This window comes from Dreissena polymorpha, chromosome 6, assembly GCF_020536995.1.
Source record: "Dreissena polymorpha isolate Duluth1 chromosome 6, UMN_Dpol_1.0, whole genome shotgun sequence".
In the NCBI taxonomy this organism is placed as follows: Eukaryota; Metazoa; Mollusca; class Bivalvia; order Myida; family Dreissenidae; genus Dreissena; species Dreissena polymorpha.
The window spans coordinates 58,406,428-58,426,381 of NC_068360.1; the positions used below are offsets into that span (position 1 = coordinate 58,406,428).

The 19,954-nt window shown below is 35.5% G+C and overlaps 1 protein-coding gene across 1 annotated transcript in view; it reads right to left on the minus strand.

Annotated features, from left to right (window-relative positions):
- The window catches only part of LOC127835291 (uncharacterized), a 152,298-nt gene extending 134,276 nt beyond the window's left edge, over window positions 1-18,022 (minus strand). The window contains exon 1 of the mRNA XM_052361644.1: window positions 17,945-18,022. Coding sequence (XP_052217604.1) covers window positions 17,945-18,010 — 66 coding nt within the window. The 5' untranslated portion in view covers window positions 18,011-18,022. The remainder of the gene's footprint in view (window positions 1-17,944) is intronic.
- Window positions 18,023-19,954: the final 1,932 nt, after the last annotated feature.

A 19,954-nucleotide genomic window follows, 5' to 3' on the forward strand; every position in this document is an offset into this window, starting at 1 on the left:
ATAAAACTTAGACTAGTGATGGTGACTGCTCCGATAATCTTGGGGACGCCTGTAGTAGTCTCTATCACTATCCTTATCATGCGACACATGCCGACGTCTTCATCCCAACGATCTCATTCGGTAGTCTTCTGGCGAGCAATCATCCAAACTACTCCTCTTCCGGTAATGGTATTCATGTTTCCCGCGTCTTCTGGATGGAGACATATTATACCTAGGGGGGAAACCCCTGTTCCGCGAGTAATTACGCATTGCTCTTCTATAGCAGCGCTCATCTTTTTACTTTGAACGGCGCTCGAGACTTCCTCTATTTTCTGACACTGTTATCATCTGTGTCAGATCCACGCCGCCTACTGTAACGATAACCGCTGTCGTCTCACTCACGTCGGGATACCACATCTTTTCATACCTTGGTGAGTAAGCTTCTACCGGAACCCTGCTTCTTTGCGGCAGATGGTCTCCTCTCCAGTTCAGTGGTTTTCTCTTGCTTTAGAGATCCAAGTGCTGCTCGACCCCTCGGTTTCAGGACATGATGGGGCAACGTGAAGTCCTCAATCCCTTCCTTACGATCTTGTTGTACAACTCCATATACAACTTCCAGACCTTTGGTCTCCGCTGCAATGACCCCACGCCATCAGCGTCTTCTTTCTGGCTGAAATCACTCTGACCGGTTGAATCAGAAGTAACATCATCCATTTCGCTGAACATAAAATTATGCATGTTGAGAAACTCATGTTTTTACCATTTCCGAGTAATACCTGCTTTCAATACATCCCTGGCAAAGACATCAATTCCTTCACATCAGCAAAATTAACTCGTACCGATATGATAGAAGTATCCGGTATTTAACTAGATTAAGCATACAGTCCGACTCAATACCCTATTATCCTTCTAATTATCATTTATCTGTTGAGAAGTTGTCTTCGTCATCTACTGATGCTGCGTTCACCTGATGTCCAGTTATTTGAGAAAACAGCCCTCAATAACAAACGCCAAGGATGTGGAGCAAAGGAGCCCCGACCACCAGCACGTTCACAGGTTGCAGAGTTTGTTTACCAGCTGAATATAACAGACGTTTTCCGGATTTTTTCGAAAATTTGTCCTAACTTACTGTACTAACGTTGTTTTTTTTTTGAAAATTTCAATGTTTTTCCTCGTCGCCAATAAAGTATATTCATATATTTGGGTAAATATGCGAAGGAAGCTCTAACCGTAAGCTATTCTATCACAAATAATATGGTTAACGAAAACTCAGTATTTGCTTACTGCCAGTGAAATGATAGATATAACAATATGGTAATATAAAGTCGTACTACTTTGTGAGTTAAAATTTGTCTGAAATTGTTATATTACATTTTGTTATAACCCATACGTAGTAATATATAGACACATGACAATAGTTTGTATTATATTTCATTTATTTAGACGATGTTCATATGTATAAGTCTTAATAAACTGTATGTCATGTTCAATATCAGCAGAAGAAGGAAGCCATGTCAATAAATGTGAGTGGTGTGCACTAAGAAAATCGGTAGCTGAAAAAGGTCCAGTTTTACTCGTTTCAACAACATACATTTTGAAGTGTGTCTGCTTTGACCTCATCGCCTTGAAGCATCAACAGGAGGTAAGCATAATGTATTAGCGTACAAATCACTCGCAAAATATTCGCAGGCAATCCCTACCAAACAAACAGCGAGAGCAACTGCGGAAGCGTTTTACTGTGATGTACATTTCAGGATCCCTTCGCGCTTGCATTCTGATCACAGAGCTTATTTGAAAGCAAAAAAAAAAATGTGCAACTTATCTGAAATTTGGAAAAGCCATACAACACCCTACCACCCTCAAGGTACCTGCGGGATCACAACCTTGGAACGGATAATGCAACGCTAAGCAATGGGAGTCAAACCGTTACAAAAGCTAGCCGAGTCTCAAATTATCTAAAGATAAAAAGGCACATACCAAGGGATAGTTTAAAACTATTAAAATCAAGTCTACCTTTATAAACAGAAAAAACAGAGACATAGAACTGCTACATCCTAGGCCAGAACGAGAAGACAGCCACAAGATGTGATGTTCTTTTATAGGATGTTGAATCAATTGATACGTATGCACAACCATCATAAAATAATATATTGAAATAATTGAAATTATGTAATTCGAACATATATTGACAATTGACGCGTTGTCAATAATGCACGGGTATCTATGCTGACGTATATGTCTTTTCAAAGCTATGTAAACGTCACAAACTAATGAACTGTTCCGTAGCTATGGTCGTGTATATGTTAAAATTACTGTAATTTTTCTTTGAAAAAATTTATATGGACATATATAAATGTAAAAAGTGACAAAAAATCAGTCTGTAAATGAATGACTTATTGTCATTTGCACGCAATGAATTTAGACAACACATATCTAAATCATATAAGTGGGTGCATGTGTACTCTAAAAGCTCGTATTAGCCATTCGTCCCGAAAAACTAGTATATAGAAGTCCGAAGTCCAGCAAAAAATCTTGTTTTGTGTCACTAAAGCATGTGCACTGAACCTTTAAGTTTAATACAAAAGCTAACTTTGATTTATGAATGAGTTAAAAAAAATGGTCACGTGCATATCACGCATTGACGGTCATGACCTGTGTATAAACAAATTAATGTTTAATGTGCTGCATGCGCTTAATTGGGTAAATGGTCTACATCGGTAGACCGTTGAAAGCGACTTAAAGGGGAAAAAAAACCCACTGTAAATCGGTCAATCGGCTAAATCGGCTAAAATGCTTACCATCAGATAGTTTCAAACACATATATTTAATCAGCAGTATTCTCCTCGTATGAGTGATTTATTTGAGAGCTCCATAGCGGCAAATATCTGGTTCAAGTCTTCAGAAGTGACCTGAAAGCAGTTCTTTGATATTCATAAAGAAAACAAATCACTAATACTCAAGAACAATAAACGATGATTGCGAACTATTTTTTATTCAAATATAGTTCAAATTATAATAAATAAATAAGGATAATCGAAAAAATGACAACTGATTACTGAAACATATTCGTGTTATTTAATTTTATATTGCACATTTAAACTCGTATTGTTTGGTTCAATGTGTACATGTTCAGATATCTTCAATCAAGTTCTTTATAGTATACGATATATTAATATCTATTGTCTTGGACTTAAAGACGAATAACAATTACAAATTGATCAACTGGGCGACTGATCAATGGACTTATCATAAGCGAATCAATAGCTCCATTTAATTCATACAACATACTAACAATACCGCTCATTAATACCGAATAAATAATTGTAAAGGTTCAGAAAATGAACATTGTTTATGAAATACGGGTAGATGATTGTTTGTCAAAAATAGTGTAACTGTTTGAAATTGTTTTCTTTTGGATTTAGATTAAAGATATTCTCTCGCATTTACACGCCTTACAATTATATACAATTCAATCGTTTAACTTCATTTAAACAATATTGTTCATGTGTAAAATATGGCCTATAGGCGGATTAAGACAACCGGAGACTGGGAAAGAAATTTTTCGAATGAGAGAAGTACCGATTTAATACTTTCCAACATGTTTTAAATCTCTTTGCATGTGTAAACATTTTGGGAAACGGTAATTTTTAAACCAATTTTACTCTTAACTGAAAGTGCGTTTTTGTATTTTGATATAAATGCATCTAAACCTTTTGCTTGAATACTAAACTTAAAATTTCTGAAGATGCCTTTGCAATAAAGAAGTAAAACATTATCATACAATTATTAAAGACTCTATAATGCTCAAAATCAACGAAAATTTCGTAAAGTATTCGTAAAATAAAGTTAATTCTAAACAATCAGTGTTCCTTATAGCAATAGCCGCAATTTCAACGCTAGATGTGGTATGATTACATAGATTTTTGTAGATACAAAATGCTCAGTTTTATTTATTTGTGACACAATTCCATTTTAATTTCCCGCGAATATATCCAGGTTAGTGTTCATGTGTCGTTTGAATAGATATCGTTGCGGGATATTGAAATTGAATTAAATATGCAAAACATAAAAAACGATCATTTTGTATCTACAAACATTTATTTTACCAGACCACATCTGGCGTTGAAATTTCGGCAAGTGGCATAAGGAAAACTGGTTTTTAATTGGTTAAGTTTATTTTACAAAATATTGTATACTTAAATACTTACTTTAATAACGGCCTAATTGTTTTGATTTTTATTTTCGTAGAAACGTTCACACCGTCACAGTTTATCAAATGTGTGAAAACAAGATGGCTTTCAACGACAGATAAGGCGATATTGGTTGCTTACAATGACTTATTTTAACACGGCTGAATATTTGTCGAAGCATTATTTTGGATGTACTGAAGTTGTGAAATAATTCCACATAGAAAGTTTTCGGTGTATTGCGGTATATTCCAAGTTTGAAAAGAATTGAAATGCAAAATGATTTTATCAGTGACCGTTGAATAGAAGAGTCGTTGCGATGCACGAAATATTAGTTTTAATTGGTCCTACTATATACATCTAAGAAGACTTGACCGAGAATCAATAATACAATATTTAGGTGTAAAAAATAACTCATAGACTTAATTTTCAAATTAAATACTAATACACAATAATCAATGTAAATTGAATTACATGTACTACAAAATTACTAACGTTTTGCATATAAACCAGAGGACCAAAATTTTATAGGTCCACGGTTCGATGATTGACTAGAAACTAACGAGTATCAACTACATATATACAAACGAGCGATTGAGGATGCTTTTACATTTTGACGAATTAGATTGTCCACACGTGTTAAGTTCATTTGACATTTCATTGCAAGTTAAAGGCAAAAAAAATTGTCCGCAATGTACACGAGTAGCTGAATAAAGCATAGTAAGCATTAAAAGCACATGTTTATTCGACACTCAAAGGTTCTTTTTATAAATTCATTTAGCTGTATAGTACATGACATTATAATAATGATTGCCACTGGAGACTTTAAAACATAAATTTATGCTACATGTCTATATAATTCTAAACAGTTAGAATAAACGACATAATCGTTTGTTTAAATATTGGATTGTTTGCTTATCTGTTATCTTGTCCTTTTATCCCCTTCCAAAGGCGGAGGGATTTAACATAGGGCTTGTCCGTCCGTCAGTCTGTCACTCCGCCCGTCTGACTGTCAAAACACTTAGGGCTTCACCTCAGAAAATATAAAAGATATCAACGTGAAACATCATAGGTGTATGGATATCAATGGGAAGAAATGCCATTAAAAAGAACCATAACTCTACACTCCCTTTAATACGAGTTTTTGCCCTTTGGGGGAGGGTATGATGATATTTTTCACGGCTATATCTCAGATGACATGCCCGATTTCAATATGAAGCTTCATGGGTGTATTGATATTATTGAGGAGAAGTGCAATGCTTAAGAATCATAACCCTCTTCACTTTCTTAAATAAGAATTATTGCCCTTTGTTGTTTTTGTAAGATGGAACTGTTAAGGGTATATCTCAGATATGATGCAAAATTTCAACATGAAACTTTATGGGAGTGTAGATATCAATGAGGAGAATTGCAATTCATAAAAACATTTACCCTTAACTGAATTATTACCTATTAATTATTACCCTACACGCAATGATTATACTGTATTTAAGGGATTTGCACCGATCCATAAACACACTTGAATTTGCTTGTTTTAAATACATCTCTGTTGGCATTTTAATGGTGCTCAATGTAGTTTAGTTTTAACAATATTATATTATCCGTATTTCGTTGTAATTGTTGTCTGCAATGATTTTTACGCAAATTTAAAAGTCTTTTGATCCACTTGAAAATCAGACAAACTGTTTTGACATTGGAAAACTCAACTGAACTGTTTTATTTGTATTTTTAACCAGTAACGCCACAAATGGAACACTTCTGTAAAATTTTAGATTAATGTACACGCGTTACGTGTTTATAAAACTTTATATATAATACGTTATATATAACTAAACATATATGATTTAAATTTAAGGCTTGATTTATGAAAAGCGTGTAAAATCACTAGGACACATCGAGAAACCTATTTAAACAAAAACTTGTTTTACGATGTTCTGATGTTCAGCTACTGTGAGTTTAAAGTGTTTATACAATAAAGAAATACCATTTTTGTTAATTTATACACACCATTCAGTGTGTATAATTTTTTTAAATGACGTCAAACGTTCATAATATGGTGTTTTATCATTTCATTCATATGATTTAAAGGTTCGTGTCGTCAAAAAGTATGCATGCATCGTTGCTTTTACTTATACATAACATAACGATTTAAAACGGATCGTTCTAGCTATAACCCCAAAGACAAATGTGTTTAAATGCGTTACGACGTTTCCATATATCCTTGGTATCAATCTTTAGCACAAGTGATGATTACGATAATCATGATGTTTAATATAATGGCATTTTCGGGGGGAAAGTCTATAACTTAACAACACAGTAGTTATACTCATGTTATATACATTTTATTCGCATATTATTGACAATAAATATATGCGCCAACCAAATTAATCAAACTTTTTTATCATCCAATTTCTACGATCAATTCCACTCTCCCCCAGATTCCCTTTCTCTTTCTTATTCAAGTCTGCCGATCCTCTCGTATTTGGATGTGTGGATTTACACTCATATGCCCCTAACATTTGATTAATATTTATTATGGCAACTGTTGAAAACTCTGACAAGCAGACTTTGGCGAGCAACAGAAAAGACCATCCTTTGCTAATTTATGACATGAAACGATAACATGGTTTCCTATTCTGATAACTAATGTCCACCATGCCCCGACGGCATCAAAGAATGCAGTCTCAATTGAGTACTAAAAATTAGCTATGGCTACAATGATGACAGATATTGATGTTGCTACTGCGGATTTTATGTATGATAAACAATGTGATGACGATAATGAAGATGAAGATACAATAGAAGAAGATGATGATGAATAAGAAGAAAAAGAAGAAGAAGATGATGATGATGTTGATTCTTTTGCATGAGACTTTCGATTTTATTTCTAATTGACATATTTATTCTAAAAGTGCATTAAAGGCAGTAAAATGGTCCAAGCATTTCAACTCAATGCTCACACATTTTATACCACCGGTCTGATTTTTTTACAGCTCAGTGGAAAGAGTATCTCTGGCTTTACATCAACATCAACTACTTAGAGTAAACGACATTTTAATTTAGCAATTGCCCTTCAACAAACCAAATTATACTTATTTAAAAACACATCTTATAATCTTATTTACACGAGCTTGTATTAAACATATCAGACCAAGAGCCATGGCTACGGAAGGGATATACAATGTTAGCTCTTGCAAAACAATCTCCACAGCAGGAACAACTTCCATTTCAAAGGTTAACGAGACGTCACTCACAGCCATCACTACTTTCAATACGAACAAGTAAAGTATAGCGTGTATTGTAATTGTATTTAATTTTGACCGCAATATAAAATACATACAAATCGCTAAGAAAACATATTAATAGGTATACAAAATCTGTAAAACCATCAAGGACACATGTTTTGATTTAGTAATAATTAAATATATATATATACGTATAATGCATATATTTAGACGATTATCCGGAGTAGAATTATTGTGTTAACATCGTTTTTGCATGGTAATTTTATTTAATTTGGAATGCACCATATAACATACATTACAATCGCTAAGAAAATATATAAGTTTGTTGATAGTTCTTGAAATCCTGATGGCATGTAATGGTGAGAGAGCGGCGAATACGGACTCAACGATTATGTTTTGTATTAATCATTTCAGATCCAGGGCCATTGCTACATTCGGGACGGGCGACATTAGCTGTTTCCAACCAGTCTCAACAGCAGAAACAACAGTTTCGACGGTTAACGCGACAACAGTCACAGCCATCACTACTTTCAAAACGAACAAGTAACGTATAGTTTGTATTGTACATATAAAAATGCTTAGTCATTGAAAATAACATATATCATATGGGAGCATTTATGGTCTGTTCAGATCCAGAAATGCAGAACAACCACAAGTAGTATAGGAGGGACCGGTGTGGTTGGACTAGTATGACACATATAAAGACACAAGATGGATTATGCTGAATATGGGCATTTATTTATGCCAAAACTGAGACATCCTAAGTATGTCTAGTATAAAACATCATTTTCTTATATGTGATGCAAACATAAACCATAATATGTCAAATATGAAAAAAAACATATATTAATATGTGACATATCTGGTTGGCAAAAAACCGCAGATCAAGTTAAAATGAATGTTACAACACAGTTCAAAGTTGTGACGAAAATGCAACTTGGCATGTTGTATCAACAACGTTAAACTGTAACACTACGGAAATATGAGGTTAACATTAGTGGCTTCATTAAGTGAGTTCTTGACAAACTATAATTTTGACATAAGTTCGAACAATACAATACAAAATTTATTAAGTTGTTAAGGTTAACTATACACTATAATACAGGTACATCACAAACGGCCACCGGAAAAACTTTGCGAAACCGAAATTTCGCAAACTTAAGTACCCTTTTTCTTAAAGATTCGCTACTTTGGATATAGTATGCGATAAAAGTCTTATCTTTTATTAATAATTGGTTATTTTCACAAAAAAATGTGTTTTCTTTACTATGAAATTTATAAGCAAAGTTGGGGTTCCCATGGGTTTGTGCATTTTCCCACGGGATTTTTCGATAATTTCCCATGGGATTTTTTTTCTCCCATAATTTGCAAATGGGAGAAAAATCCCATGGGATTTTGAACATTTTAAAAAACGTGTTTTATTTGCGTTTGCAAGTATTTTTACGTTATTTAAGGACTGTATATTGGTTTTATGCAAATTATATATATAAATATTTAGTAATAAAAAATCCCATTTTAAAATGGGTGAAAAAAAATCCCATGGGATTTTTTTATTATTTTGAGGGATTTATTCATTGAACTTCCAGAAACATCATATTTTATGAAATGATGAACAACCTACGATATTTAAATGCGTTTAGTTGTGTTTGAAAAAAATAAAATATCCCATGTGTTTTTTTTTTCTCCCATGGGATTTTTCCCATGGGATTTTTTTCCAATGGGATTTTTCAGTTTCGTAAGCCGAATAAGTTTCTTAATGCGAAAAACAACAATAAAGGAAATAATAATTATAATTATGAATAATAAATTGAATAATATAAATAACATGAATATTTTTTAAATAAGTTACAATTTCAGGTTTTTGCTAGTAGAACTTATCATTTCTTGTTCGAGCAGATGGTTGAGTCCAATTGGTGAGTATGCCAGCTTAGAACCAGTATAAATGCATCGCAGACAGACAACGCTGTCATACTGTACACACCGCTGAGTAACAATCTTTATTACATTTCATTTTGCAACAGAAAATGAACTCCGTAGTATAATTGATCTTATATATGCCCTTTGCTATTGAAAGCGTGCAACACATTAACATAATAATAAGTCCATGCAAAAAACTATGTGCAAATTCCATTCAAAGCTATATACACATTATAAAGGTCAGATGACCCGCGTCATGCGAAAATGGGTCTTATGTCATATGCGGCCAAAGTTGGTCCATCCTAGCTTGTCCAACCGCGCAGTCTGGTCAGGTTCTACGCTGACTGATATATAAAGTCAAGCCATGATTCGTGGTCTCATATCCGAACTCGGTAGCTCCTGTGCGAAACTTTCACCGGAAACGACGGCATCGAGACGGGCGCTCGAACTTGGAGGATGCGCGTTATATGTTATATATAACAGCGCGATGTGTTTTTGCCTCAAATTAGTAAGCCCAATCATCGTTTTATTGTGTTCTTTGCTTCTACTATTAACAAGAACTTCAACCGAAACGAACATGAATGTTATTTTAATATGTTTAATTAAAGCTCGGAAAACTCATTGTATATTTAGATTACTACTTATAAAACAAAGTCAGGTTTTCAACATCTGTTTTCGGCATGTAAATTGTTATTCCAAACCAGATTTTACGCACTTAACTGAACAAAATACCGTTAGGGCCACCGTGGTTACTCATTAAAATCCAGAGGGCGAGAATGCGAGAACGCGAAAGTACGATGACGACAGTGCGACAATACGATGGCGACAATGAGTTCGTACGATTGCGAAAACGCGCTAGTACGATGACGAGAATGCGACAGTGCGACAATACAATGGCGGCAGTGCGATAGTACGGTGGCGACAATGCAATAGTCATATCGTACTGTCGCCGTGGTATCATCGCAATGTCGCCATCGTTCTATCGCATTGTCGCCATCGTATTGTCGCACTGTCGCCATCGCATTTTCGAATTGCCGCCAACATACTATTGCGTTATCGCATTGGCACCATCGTACTATCGCACTGTGGGCTGTCGCCATCGTATTGTCGCACTGTCGTCATAGTATTTTCGCACTGTCGTCATCGTATTTTCGCACTATCGAACTATCGCATTGTCGCCATCGTACTATCTCACTGTCGCCATCGTATTATCGCACTGTCGCATCGCACTGTCTGATTATCGTCATCGTACTATCGCGTTCTCGCATTGTCGCCATCGTACTATCGCATTGTCGCCATCGTATTGTCACACTGTCATCATCGTATTGTCACATTGTCGCCATCGTACTATCGCGCTCTCGCGTTCTCGCCCTCTGGATTTTAATGTGTAACCACGGTGGCACTAACGGTATTCCGTAATACTGCCAAAGCACAGTATGATTAGGTCACTCCCAATGCTCAAATCTCTATGTCTATTTTAGTAACAACACATGCCTATGGAAGGGTATTTAGGTAAAAATTACATCATTCCCGTTTGCGGATGATTTCGAGTTGGATACCTTGTTATAAATAAAACGATAGTGAATTTTTTTATAGAAAAGTAGATTTTTCGTTATAATATGATTATTTATCATTCAAAAAGATGTTTTCACTAATTATTATCATAGCCACACGCTAACCACCTGTGTGTCCAGCGCGTGTGCCGGGAGAACAGGGCTTAATGTATTTTTTGTTAATCTCTATAATATTTATATCCAATATGTATGAAAAAATGTCGGTGAACATTAATCCGGTGTTAATTTTTAAAAATATTGAAGCATTCGTTAATAATGGATCTAAAACGGAGCATTAATCCGCATTAAAAAAAAAAAGACCGGGCATATTAGATCGGACACATGAAATTATTTCGAAAGAAAGCAATAAGAGTTTCAATTCTACAAGAGTAAGTCTCGCTGCGCACAATTACGCTCTTACTGCTCGTATATATTTGACTCTTGGCAAATACCTAGTGTTTTATTTTGCTTAATCTAAATTGTGTCATGCATCTATATATACTTAAAGCAGCATGACCAACAGCTCTTTCATATGTGAAAGAGATTGACACGAAATACCTACCCATCTATAATAAAGCTTATATGTGCACTTCAATATTATAGTTTAATAGCATTTTATGTGGTGCAATATAAAAGTACTCTAGTAAATTTGAAATTATGTAATGGATTTCCTCTCAACATACATGCAGAGTTCCAGATAACTTTTTCAGCAAAATCTTGGTTTACACTCTATAAAACAAATCCAGCCTTAAAGTCTATTATTAATTCCTTTTTTCAGGTAAGTATAATTTATGGATCATCCGCATATAGGTTTATAGTCTAAGAAGAGCTCATGACAATTGCCGGGTTACAGCAGACTTTTTGCGATAAAAGGACCAAATAATGGAAAACGTTCGGCTTTTCGACTGTTTTAAAGATGGTCTGTTATTCATAATAATGTTAAAGTGCTGTTGATTTCATAATTGTAATGAGGGCCTAGACGAGTGGGAACTCATTGATAAAATGTTTACATTATATGCATAGATATTGAGTTTTACGCATGATCACACATTTTGAATTCTTATTTTATTTTTCCAATGTGTAACCGTACGCACAGAATTTAAGTCTACTTTTTTACTAAATTTAATTCATTTTTTACGACTTTAAGCGTCTTATCTGGAGCTCTGCATACATGCATTAATAGCATATATTGAAATATATCCATAGAATTTCTTTGGTTATTGAAGGTAAATTACTGTACACAAATTATGGTTAGTCATTAACCAAAAAAAAGATACGTCTACAAACACGCAGTTAATTTCGGTTCAGTAGCAAATATCTTACAAAGGGGCGCAACTTCTCCTATAACATAAAATTACCGTTATACGCCGTAAATTTCCGTAGTCGTCCGTAGCATTTCGGAATGACTGTCGATTGACATCATTGTATCATGCATGGTTGTATGTTGCTTTGTGCTTGGGTGAAACTCACATCTTGCCATCGCGTTAATTTATTCAACGCATCAATATTTGATTCCAGTTTGCACTGCGCCTCTTGCACAAGTCTCTCTGCACAAACCAACATACACATATGCAGCATGCAATTAACGAACAAGAATGTTGCATCTGTACACATGCATGATACCATTAAGCAGAATGTAAATAGACAATGGACATCAGGCAAGATGTAAGTGGCATCAAGCATGAAAAGGTGTCTACAAATTGAAAGTACCATCAAGAATCATGACACAGTCACAAAGAAGGATGTAATTTTTACCTAAATACCCTTCCATACATGTCGGCACTGTGTGTTTGCTTAATTTCGATGAAGAACGTCTACTGGTAAATCTTACAAAAAAGTGATATATAAGACTGAGTAGCAATTTTTTCGGCGTTGGTGTTTAACGTCAAATTTGACCTTTCAACGAACTTCTTAAAAGCCCATTGAATTTTAATGAAGAAGTTTCCCGCTAGTAGGTCCGAATGAATTAAATCAAATTTTGCAATTTGCAAGTTGATAGAAATCCCCATAAAACATTGCACATAGCTTTCTGAAATAAACAGGCCACATTGAACGCATGCACGATATCCAACAGCTCTCTTTGCAAAGACCTATCTAGTGTTTCTTGGCCGTGTAAGATCTATAATTAGGACATCGTCACCTAAACATCTACTTATAGAACAGCATATTTTGGGGAATCAGATTCAATAAGAGTAAGAGTCCTGGTGAGTACAATGCGGAATATTACGGATATTTGCAACATGTCGAAGATTTTCGGAAAGTAGCGAAGAGGTTTTCGTCAGTTAATATTCATGTCCGTGTCGGCCGCTAACTTATCAGAATCAATTAAAATGAACCAGGAAAAATCGGTACCGATCGCAAATTTCCGGAATTCCGATGAAGCTTCAACATTATTTGTTCTCAAATGATCGCGTACTCGAACGAATCTGTCCCTACGCCTCCAAATCCCTTAAAATCTCATCGGACGTACATTAATCTCAAAATCTATCCTTGACGACTCAAATCATATTTCCTAAATAGTTTTGCCTATTGACGTCCCTGTAATTATAACAATGGTCGTTTGGATAAACAACGCTATGTTGTTGCAATATAATAATAGTTTAAAATAGTTACCGGCTTTCATTTAATAAAATGATTAAGTCATATTCGAGATTTCAGCGATTGCCAATATTTTGCTTTTGTTTCTCATAAACATATGGTGCTTGGTATCTGCTATTGACTCCTATGTCCTTACAGCGGCCGAGCGCAGATATCTGCACTTGGCCGCTAAAAAGAAAAATATTTGCGCATTAATTTAATCCAAATCTCATAATCAAATCATCATCATCGTCGTCGTCGTCACTACCACTACCACCACCAACATCATCATCATCATCATCTTCTTCTTCTTCTACTTCTTCTTCCTCCTCCTCCTCCTCATCATCATCATTAACAACAACAGCAACAACACCTTAACATCATCTCAAACAACATCGGTAGCTTACAATGTGCTTCATCAACCATACATAATTATATGCGTAAAAACACCATAATAGAACAGCATGAAGGAAAGCTGTTTTTTACTCTTTTATATTTCCTATACCAATATTTTTTTTTCGTTAATTGAAGGACTAGTTGAAATCTTCTATAAAAGCCCCCCCCCCTCCCCCCATAAAATAAATAAATAAATAAATAATAACCCTAGCAAACAACAATAAACAAAGGTTAGTTAGTATACACTGTGCTTTAGCAACCATGCATAATGAATGCTTATGACTTCGGACCGTTGTGATCAAATTTAAAAAAAAGCAAGTGTGTATGTATGCGGCACACAACACAAATATAATTATAGTTTTATACCTTAAACGTAGTTCATCAAAATAAAGATAAGTTATTATCTATGTAATACTTAAATTAGGTTTATAACGTATGCATATTTGTCTAAAACTTGTGAAATGTGATTCGTAAGCCGACGACAACATTATCATTCGGACCCTTCTACCCACCTAACAATCGAGATTAAACACCTGTGGAGATCCCGATCTTATCAATGAATAAACCGGTTCAATGATATCAAGTCAAATAAAACATACTATTACTATCCAAATAAATATCTATCAAAAAATGTAAATTGATATATCTACTTAACTAAAACTAAACTTAAACGATTAGCAAGAAAAATATATAAAGAAGAAGCAGGCAAAGTAGACAAATTAATTGTAACATGTTTTCTCAGTCTCCCACTGTTGAACAATACAAATAGTATTTATCGCCACCCCAAAAGGGATTTTTATCACACGTTTGGCTCAACTAATATATAATTGTGACAGGACAAACGGTCAACAATTACCTTGTTAATGTTGTATACATAAGTCCAATCAAAGGTTAACTTCCAAGGAAACTGCGGCATTTTAAAACTGTTGATTATGACAAAATGTTGTTTAGTACAAATCAGTACAATTGCGTCTGTTATGTGGCCTATACTAATCCAGTTAAATAAAACAGTAATCGCAGAAAAGTTTAGATTCTTTACACCTTTAAGAAAATATATATAACAGTTCTTTCCAGTTTTAACAAAATGATACATTTAAAAAATAAATTATGAAGCATCGCTAGCAATAGTAGAAATAGAAGTAGAAGGAGAATTATTATAATTAGTAGCAGTAGCAGTAGCAGTAGCAGCAGCAGCAGCAGCAGCAGTAGCAGCAGCAGCAGTAGCAGTAGCAGTAGAAGTAGCAGTAGCAGTAGCAGTAGCCGTAGCAGTAGCAGTAACAGTAGCAGTAGCAGAAACAGTAGCAGTAGCAACAGCAGCAGAAGCAGCAGCAGCAGCAGCAGTAGCAGTAGCACTATCAGTAGCAGTAGCAGCAGCGGTAGTGGCAGCGGCAGTTGCAGTGGCAGTGGCAGTAGCAGTAGCACTATCAGTAGCAGTAGCAGCAGCACCACTTGCAGCGGCAGTGGCAGCGGCAGTGGCAGCGGCAGTGGCAGTGGCAGCGGCAGTGGCAATGGCAGTGGCATTTGTTTAACATTGAATTATCAGCCATTCATACGCGTATGTTGCCCTATGAGCAAACATTTAACAATGGTTCCACAGCAAGTAATGCGTGTTACCTGCTAAATGTACAATCTTATAACATCGGTTCGACTGCCATGCATTCGTGTTACTGCTTTATGTTCAATAGTTTAACAATGGTTCGTAAGCCATACACACGTGCTCCATGCTAAATTTGCAGGAAAAAAATGTATGTTATAATCGGATAGCCTGATAAAAGAAAACAAGCAATATCAGAACATAATTTGAACTACAATCACCGCCTTGGAACGGTGATGTAAAGCATCGGGGGCGTTAACATTTAACAATTGATGCCAATATTGTAGTAAGAAACAATAAAATACTGCTTATAGATTGACAAAACAAAATAAACAGAGGTTTCACTGGTGAGCAATCTACATATGCATAATTGTATACGTGTGTTAAATCCCGGACTGAGAGAAAACAGACGCGGATTAATACCACGCGGCATTAATTTTAATTGTACATTCATTAATAATTGGCTTCTATATAAAGTGTCATCAAATATTTTAACCGTATTTCAACCATATCAAGGTAGTGAGTTCAACAACTCATAATTTTCCCTGGTTAGCTGGTTTTAGCTGGGTTCCCACTGCCGATCAGCTCAACTCGATCAAGCCCGACCAAGCGGTCGGGTACTGGTCTGGTTCGGTCGGCATGAGTGGTCGGGGGTGGTCGGGTAGGTCGGCATTGGTCGGGCTTCCAACCCGATATTTTTGACATGTCAAAAAATATCGAGTAGCGGTCGAGTAGGAAATGGATCGAGAAGCGCTCGGGAAGTGGTCGTGTAATAGTCGAGTAGAAGATCGAGTTGATCGTGAAGCAATCGTGTGGCGATCGGATTGATATCTTTTACACGATCTGTACCCGATCCGCTCGACTTCTACCCGAGTTACTTTCGATCGCAACACGATCCACTCGAACTCTATTCGATTTGATGTACAGATTTACTAGACTGCTACCCGACGGCTACTCGACCGTACACGATCACTTCCCGATTGCGATTCGACCATACACGAGCTCTGTACCCGATCCGCTCGACCTCTACCCAAGTTATTTTAGATCGATTTGTACGACTGTAGTACGACCATTACGATCTGGTCGTGTGAAGATCTGGTGGCGATCGAGCTGAGGTCCACTTGGTCGAGCTGAGATCGTATGGGGTTCGCGTATAGGTCGAGCTGATCGAGCGGAAATCAGAAGGATGGTTGAGTGGACGTCGTGAATGAGTCGCGTGGGGGTCGTGTGTTATCGACAAGAGGTCTAGAAGAAGTCGTGTATACTCTTTTTAGTCGAGCTTGGTCGGGTTTGGTCGGGAAATTTCGGTGATCGGGATGATCGAGTTGATCGGAACGGCAGTGGGAACCCACCTTTATGACCACTGTGTGCACATATTTCTGTCAGTTAATTCTTGAATCATAGGCAGGGTGATTAGCCGTCCAAAATAATTTCGCTACCAAAGCCCACGCAAGTTACGTGGCCGGGTCAGGGGCCAAGGGAAACTCGTATCCGTTGCTACGCCTATGTTATATAACTTTAAATATAAAAACACATGTCACATTATTATAAGGTATTCTTTTTCATCGGTTGTGTTACTAAAACATGTTATCGAGTACATCGAATTTTTCCTATAATGACCATATTATATTCAGAAATAATTTATTCACTACATTCAAACACGTATCAATACTAAGAAAAAGTTCAAGTTTCGGCTTATGGATAATAAGATTATCTATCAAAATCGATACCATTTTTATTATGTTAAACGCCTTTTTAGAAGAAGGATATTTACTTGTGCTCATCTACGCCATCCATCGAATCCCAATGAAGGCGAAAAAAACATTAAGATTTCTTGTTTTGCCATTTTTTTGTCTTAAATTATTCCAAATGTTTAAAGTTTTTGTATTACAAAACCCCTTAATTAAGTCCCTTTACGTGAGCACATCCACAGTATTTTCGAAATAAAAGACACTTGTAAACCAATCCATATTCCTGTATAGCATGTATATATATGTACGAAATTAATAGTTATAATGAAACATTAGGAGAAAACAACACGCTGACAACATATATATATATTTTAGGCTAGCTTCTATATTTGGATTTGAATTCTCTTGTAGATAACGTTGCAGTTACGCTATGTGGAAAAAAGAACCCTACTAATAGATAAAATGCGTTTAGCGCCGCGTTACCGCAAGCGATTTGCCCTTTTAACCAATAATTTTGTTTAAATTGTAAATTATTTAAATGCTTCCATAGTAATATGTATACATTTCGCATACCCAAATTATAGTACTAAAAATCCATCATTTATCAATGCACGTTATGTGTTTTTAGATTTGTACTTTTGAAACAAACGTCCACTTTAAGATGCATGTATGTGATAGGTTAATCGATTAAACAAAAGATCTGGAGACTAGCCGGGGTATGCAAGTTTATATTTGATTTACATACATGATGAATTATTCAGTTAACATGTATATATCGCGAAAACCAAACAGTATGATCACTTACCACAGAAGAAATTCCAAAAAGCAATAAAACTATCCAGTGACAAAAATGGTATCCAAGCATTTTCATGTTTAATGCAGAATTTAAATTATGTGGTAATTCCTTGGTAGAAATTATCATCGATTTGTTGAAAACGGAGTCTCATGAACTATTTATACAGAGGGAGTAATCACGTGATAGTCAAGATGGCGACAACCATTACGACACAGTTATTTTTCGCCGTTTTATACCCTTTATTACTTCTGTTTATTTTTTAAACGAAGCTCACTTTCCAGCCATATCAGTTAAAAAGCGATTAGTATGGAACGCCAATGCTGCCTTCTGATGGCACTGGTCTTTATGTTCTGTGCATTTACTAAGTTGTTTTGCGTAAACTGCATTTTGTCCTGTAGAAACATCATTTTGTTCTATACATTTTTTATTATGCTATGTGCATTGCAATATCGTTTTGTACTAACGACATTTTGTTAGGTGCATACATCATTTCGTTCTGTGCATTCGTCATTATGTTGTGTACATTTACCAACCCGTTTTGTACTAACGACATTTTGTTAGGTGCATACATCATTTCGTTCTGTGCATTTGTCATTATGTTGTGTGCATTTGTCATTATGTTGCGTGCATTTGTCATTATGTTGTGTGCATTTGTCATTATGTTGTGTGCATTTGTCATTATGTTGTGTGTATTTGTCATTACATTATGTTGCGTGCATTTGTCATTATGTTGTGTGCATTTGTCATTATGTTGTGTGCATTTTTCATTATGTTGTGTGCATTTGTCATTATGTTGTGTGCATTTGTCATTATGTTGTGTGTATTTGTCATTATGTTGTGTGCATTTGTCATTATGTTGGGTGCATTTGTCATTATGTTGTGTGCATTTGTCATTATGTTGTGTGCATTTGTCATTATGTTGTGTGCAATTGTGATTATGTTGTATGCAATTGTCATTATGTTGTGTGCATTTGTCATTATGTTGGGTGCATTTGTCATTATTTTGCGTGCATTGTTCATTATGTTGTGTGCATTTGTCATTATTTTGTGTGCATTTGTCATTACATTATGTTGTGTGCAATTGTCATTATGTTTTGTGCATTTGTCATTATGTTGTGTGCATTTGTCATTATATTGGGTGCATTTGTCATTATGTTGGGTGCATTTGTCATTATTTTGTGTTCATTTGTCATTATGTTGTGTGCATTTGTCATTATGTTGCGTGCATTTGTCATTATGTCGTGTGCATTTGTCATTATGTTGGGTGCATTTGTCGTTATGTTGTGTGCATGTGTCATTATGTTGTGTGCATTTGTCATTATGTTGTGTGCATTTGTCATTATGTTGTGTGCATTTGTCATTATGTTGCGTGCATTTGTCATTATGTTTTGTGCATTTTTCATTATGTCGTGTGCATTTGCCATAATGTTGTGTGCATTTGTCATTATGTTGTGTGCATTTGTCATTATGTTGTGTTCAATTGTCATTATGTTGGGTGCATTTGTCATTATGTTGTGTGCATTTGCCATTATGTTGTGTGCATTTGTCATTATGTTGTGTGCATTTATTATTATGTTGTGTGTATTTGTCATTATGTTGTGTGCATTTGTCATTATGTTGGGTGCATTTGTCATTATGTTGTGTGCATTTGTCATTATGTGCATTTTTCATTATGTTGTGTGCATTTACAAATTCATTCTGTACTAACGACATTATGTTTTGTGCATACATCATTTCATTATGTGCCAACGTCGTTATCATGTTCGGATACGTTGCACTGGGCAATAAAGAAAGAACAACGGTGTGCACTCTAAAAGGTTACATTCCACTAGAAAACGGCCGAAAAAAAAGTTGCAAAAACAGTCGATTTGGACTTTTGACAAGTTCTCTCTTGGTTCGTACATGACATATCTTTTTTATTGCACAAATCGACTCTGCTTAGAATGGCCTTTAAGAAAAGGTATGGTTATGGGCGTCTCTATGTGCGGAATAAAAAATTTAAGACAAGAGTATACACGA